The sequence below is a fragment of the Salvia hispanica genome, chromosome 3 (genome assembly GCF_023119035.1).
Source record: "Salvia hispanica cultivar TCC Black 2014 chromosome 3, UniMelb_Shisp_WGS_1.0, whole genome shotgun sequence".
In the NCBI taxonomy this organism is placed as follows: Eukaryota; Viridiplantae; Streptophyta; class Magnoliopsida; order Lamiales; family Lamiaceae; genus Salvia; species Salvia hispanica.
In genome coordinates, this window is record NC_062967.1 from 17,024,214 (window position 1) to 17,030,448 (window position 6,235).

Sequence of the window (6,235 nt, forward strand, 5' to 3'; positions counted from 1 at the left end):
TTTTACTTTTATTTGTATAATGTATATAAATAATAGATTTTATCTAAGATTTAATATTGTAGTATATATATTATTAACATAGTTTATTACTCCATATTTACTAAATAATACTCCAAACTTATTAATAAATCATGTTTAATTTATGTATTAACTAATAATACTAATATAGTATATATTTATCCAAATTAACTAAAAAATCATGTTTATTTTTATATATTGTCTATAATATTATTTCACCATATAAACATTTTCTAATTAATATAAATTTTATTTATTTATATATGAAAAATATTGTACTTTTTTAGTTATTCTAATTAATAATTTATGTATTTAGTTATTATTTAAATTTTATCATTCACTTATTTTAAATGATCTTCATATTTAATTTATATGCAAAGTTTAATAGTATATGTTTTTGTTATATATTACTAATTATAATTTATCACTCATTAAATTTAATATACTTTGTATGGATATATTTAATCATTAAATTTAATATACTTTGTATGGATATATTTAATTATATATATTTGCAAGGTAAAACGGTTCGACCAGTGATTGAACCGGTCGGACCGGTTGAACCGTGAACCAGTAGCCTCACCGGTTCACCGGCCGATCCGATTTTTAAAACATTGCTATTAATACATTCACGTATTACTTCACTCTTTATTTATCAAACTAAACATCTTTTAAAATCATGTGCTAGTGTAACATGTGCCTCGTAACTAATATAGATTCATAATCATCTCGTAACTAATATCGATTCATAATCATTTATGAAGACAATGTAATGTAAAAATAAAGATTGTTAGTTAAAATTTTTGGTAACTAGCCACATTATTGGTGTTAGCATTGCTCATAAAGAAATACTACTACGAAAAGAAGTAGGAAAAGCTAGTTAACAAAGTTCATTTGATTGGGGCGCTTATGTAACACTAGTTTCTACTAGTAATTATAGGAACCAAAAAAGTAAATTAATAGTATAATATTATACCTACAATGGAATTAAATTACTCTCAATTCACTTGAGCTCTAGTTTCATTGCCCCTCTCTTTCTTCTCTTCAATTTTCATTTCCAGAGGGCAGCGCACATTTGCCGTACTCTACAACAAGAAAAAGAATACATTAGTAACAGAATACTTCAATTAATCAAAGAAAATCAATAACATCAATGAAATAACCACCAAAGCATTAAAAAAAAACAATAGTCAAAGCATTATTCTATTTTCAAATCCTAAACTTTAGACTTAAAATATAAATATTCACTCTTTGGGCATCAATACATGAAGTCAATACAAGTGTGAAGCCTTGGAAGATGAACTTCAAACATACCTTCTCGTTTAGCGGACACTGTGTATCCTGAATTCTGATTAAACACTCGCTCACAAAAATATTATCGGGCAGAGATGTGGGGAGCCTCTTGGGACAGGGGTTTCAAATTGTTTTTGGCAAGAATACATTTAAATGCTCTAAATCCTGTTGGTTTAAAAGTGTATTTTCACCCTAATATAGAAGTTAATAACATACTCCAAAACTAATGTTTTGTGTATTTATACTAATAAAAAAAACTTATTCCTTTTAGATGGGTGGCTCAAGACTCAAGTAGTACTACAAGACAATGAGACATGTCAGAAAAGGTGTGTCCGTCAATCACGTGCTACTCAATTACTACCACTTTCCTTGTGCTAGTGGGCCACCACCTCATTCACCATTATTCACCCCCCGCACATGTTAGCCACTCCTCCCCCCACTTCCTAACCTACGCCCCCTATAAACACAACACAATCTATGCTCTGGAATCTTCAATATTCTCTATAAACAATAAATCTCAATTTTCCATAAATTCACCTGACCCTCATTTTTCCCATACCAATCCATTACTACTTTTATAGAACATGTAAATCTTTTATACTGGTAGAAGACTAACCACAATTGACAAGATAGTGGACTGGTTTTTAATTGGATCCAACTATTGATTTATAAATATTGGTCTCATTTATTGCGATCCAACAGTAGTGGATAACAGAAAATGAGCCCAACATTTTGTATGCCCCATTACTGAAACATTCAATTATTATGGCATCCAGCTATAAATTCAATTAATTCAACAGCAATAATATTAGTAGCAATTTGATGAATAAAACTCACTAGGCTGTTGCGTCACGATGGAGCCGGCCCCACCGAAGAAGCAGGCTGACGTGGCGCGACCATTCCTCTGGTAGTAGCTATTGAACGCATACGACGCGTGGGCCTCAACCGTGTTAGGATCGAAACACGTGGATCCGGGTTGAATCGGATGGCAGTTAGCCCCTCCCTCCCCACACGCGAAGTCTAAACCCTCCTGCAGCTTATCCTTCCCCGCTTCCCCCTTCGCAACGCACCACGTCTCCCCGCTCCCCGTCTTCATCCTCTCCCCGTCGCTCAGCGGCGGCGCGGCCGGCTCCACGTACCCCTTCAGCCCCTCCGCCGTCAGAGGAATGTCGTACACCTTCCTCTCGTCCGGGTAGAATAGACCGAAATTCCTCTCCGACGTCGGCCCGAATTTCCGATCCTCGTTGAATAGAGCGAAGAGGAAAACCGTCAGATTCGCCTTCGGCCGGAGCGGAGTTCCGCCGCCGCTGAGGATTCGGCGGACTAGGTTTCCGTTGAACGCCGCGGCGTTTGGAATGCTGGCGCCGATCTCGTTCGAATCGCCCTTCGACGGCCAGCCTGTCTCGGTCACGACGATCGGAACGTCGTCGTATTTGAGCGCGGACATCGCCGCGAACACGGCGTCGATCTGCGCGTCGAATAGGGAGAAGTATTTCAAGCCGTTGCCGGCGTCTATAACGCCGGCGTTGGGGCGGAAAAGCGCGTAGTCGAGGGGGATGACGTCAGCATTGGACTCGTATGCGAAAAAGGGGTAAACATTGATCATGAGCGGAGATCCGGTTTTTTTCAGAAACTCGAGTAATGGTTTGATGACCGGTTCGACCAGATCGTGGCGGAACGAACCGGCGGAGGCGGGGTAGGAATTTTGCAGGGCGGAGAGAGCGAAGGGGGATGAGACCTTGATGACGTCATCGAGCTTGTACTTGGCTAGGGCTTTCTGAACGTTGTAGATTGCGGGGAGGAGGAAGCGGGTGGTGTTGTGAGGGTCGGCGAAGACCTCGTTGCCGACGGCGACGGCCTCGATTGCGGTGGCGGGGTGGTAGGCGGCGATGTTGTTCTTCACCCAGGCGGCGGCGTAGGAGGGGCGGCGGGCGGCGGAGGAGAGGAGCTCGTTGGGGAGGTTGACGGTGAGCTTAATGCCGGAGCCGGCTAGGGCTTTGAGGACGGCGGGGTCGGAGTCGTAGACCTTGACGCGGTCGATGCGTTGGGACTTGAGGAGGCGGACGACGCGCGTGGCGGAGGGGAGATTGCTGGCAATGCGGCCGTAGTTGACGCCGATCGCGGCGTCTGTGGAGGGAAAATTGAGATAGGTGAGTGAATTGTGTGCGTAAAATGTGAGGTGTGGTGAGAGATTTTTACCTGAGGCGGAGATGAGGGGGAGGAGGAGGAGGATGAAGATTGGCGCCATTGATGCGGATGGTGAATGCATCGAGCTGGGCTTCTTCTCTCTGTTTTAGAGAGAGGGAGTGAGTGGAGTGAGAGTGGAGAGTGTGGGGAGGATGGTGGTGGACTGGGGATTTATTGGTTTTATTTTTATTTTTAGAATTTCTAAATTATTAATTTTGTTGAATATACTCATATTTATTTTCCTTTTATCCAAGATTTTATTAATGGACATATATTTGGTCAATAACATAACTAATGTTTGTTACGAATGTGCGTGAATTATGAGTGGTGTCGTACGTTATTTATTCAGCATACACATTTAACTGAAAGGTATATAAACTCTATTCAGTAATTGAAAAATACAATATATTTATTTTTCAATAGTTGCTCCATCTTTGAAATAATGCATCCTATAATTAATCAGTTTCTTTATTACGTTTCTGCATATCTTTTAATTCATTCATTTATGTTTGAGAACGTATATACTCCTACTAGACTATACTTCTAAAGTAAATAATTGAGAAAAAATTGTAACTTCATTTTAAATATTAGTACTACTATGTGATTAATCAGATTTTAACTACATTCACGATTTAAGTTCCTATGCTCTAGTAATCTTTGTTAAGACCGCTATTGATTTTTATTCTTCTATTTAATGAAATCTTTTGCTAAAACTAAATATCATTAGTATTGCAACTATTTTTAAGGAAAAGTTATATTTTTTGATAGTCGAACTATCAAAAAATATAGTACTCCATAAATATAGTACTACTCCACTATCTCACAATTTATTTACAGCCACATCAAGACTATATCTTCACATTTTATTTATAACGACAACAAGACTATGTAGCTTTCTTATGCTACGTGTTAACAGAATCGAATTTATAATTTAACCTAATAATATATCTTCATAATTTATTCATAGCCACAATAAAGACTCTGTAGCTTACATATACTGATGTATACTGATGTGGAGTATAATTTTAACATTATCATATTATAATTTATATACTAGCAATAAATATATTTTCACAATTGAGTTATAGCCACCAATTGACTATGTAGCTTTCATAATTTGAAGATAATCACATTATATAATTTATAGTAGAGATAGGATCGATTGAGCAATAACTTTTTCGCTGCATAAGAAATGTAGTACAAAAATCTACTCCATGTAATTAAAACTAGGCATTATTATTAGTATTTTTTATAAAGTAAGAAATTATAAAAACTATATAATTATAATATTTTAGCAAAATGAATAGTCCAAAATTAGTTATTTATGCATATTTCGAGGTAATACAGTAGCAGTTCAGTTAGTAATAGCACTCCTCCGTCCCAGATAATTCGTCTCAATATTTTATTTTGGTCCGTCCCATATCATTTGTCTCACTTCATTTTTACCATTTTTGTAGTGGATCTCATATTCCACCAATTCATTCCTACTCACATTTTATTATAAAACTAATGGAGTACTTTAAAAGTAGGACTCACATTCCACCAACTTTTTCATCTCACTTTCCATTAGATTTTTTAAAACTCGTGCCTGATCAAAGTGGGACGAATTATCCGAGACGGAGGGAGTATTAAATTTCAGTTTTCCCCTATTAAGAATTTAAGATAGTTTCAATAATGCTAAAAAGTGAATTTTCGAGGCTAGCGGGTCCCACGGAAGCCTGTAGCACATGGTCCCGGCTGTTCGGGCCCCACGAGAGTCGACCGTTTTCTAATTTGGGAGATTAAAGTCGAATTTAATGGAATTATGGTTGATTAATGAGGTTAATAACGATGGTGATGCAGCATCAACGGCTATGATGCGGCCCACGTGGCAGGATACTTCCTCGGGGAGTATCTAACTGGTCAGAATTAATTGACTACTGTTGTGAAAAATAAAGACCTTTTTATTCTCCCAAGTCAAATAGTGACCGTAATTTGCTTTACCCATCACAAGGAATTTTTATTTTTCTTTAATTTGGGTAATAATTATTTTTAGGATTTATTTTTTGGTACTTGGATTTATTATTTTATTATTGATTGTTAGTGGGAAAAATTGAGTGTGCCGTTACCTTAAAGCTCACTTTAGTTGACGTGGGATGATATCATAATTTCGAATAATGAAGAGATCATGGGATTGGTCTATTTGATATATTCACTCCGTCGTATAATAAAATTAATTTTTATTTAAATTAAATGAGTTTTAAGAAATATAAATGAAATAAATTAATGTAAAGTCCGCTAATATATATGAAATAATATTAATTTTATAATCTTATGTGAGTAAATAAGTTGGTCGTATATGAGACTAGCAGAAATAGTATGGACGCTTATTATTGGACGCAGGGAATAATTTCTAAAATAGATTTATCTGAAAGTAAATTTGTATCTAAGTGGTATATTTGTACTTTTACTGATCTTTTGTGTCTATAAATATGGGTATCGTCTTATAAATTTCTCGAACTACACTTATCAATACGTTTTTAAGTGTTCAATAATACTATTATAATGGTATTCCTTGATTTAGCTTGTATGGGTCACATGAGTTGTAATCAACATGGGATGATTGGATTTCATATTGTAATATATTATCACATGTCTTATTGTGAACAAATCTATGAGGTTTCACATTCATTTCCCAATCAATGATTTGGTAGTATACATGTTTTTAAAGTACAACAGACTTAAATATTTCAAAATC

The 6,235-nt window shown here is 36.3% G+C and overlaps 1 protein-coding gene across 1 annotated transcript; it reads right to left on the minus strand.

Moving 5' to 3' along the window:
• Positions 1–885: 885 nt before the first annotated feature.
• LOC125214088 (glucan endo-1,3-beta-D-glucosidase-like) lies at positions 886–3,665 on the minus strand. Its single transcript, XM_048114966.1, has 3 exons — positions 3,511–3,665; positions 2,149–3,438; positions 886–1,103 (listed from the first exon to the last, which is right to left on the minus strand). The coding sequence occupies exons 1-3, from the start codon at positions 3,578–3,580 to the stop codon at positions 1,063–1,065; spliced, it is 1,401 nt and encodes a 466-aa protein (XP_047970923.1). The 5' UTR covers positions 3,581–3,665; the 3' UTR covers positions 886–1,062.
• Positions 3,666–6,235: the final 2,570 nt, after the last annotated feature.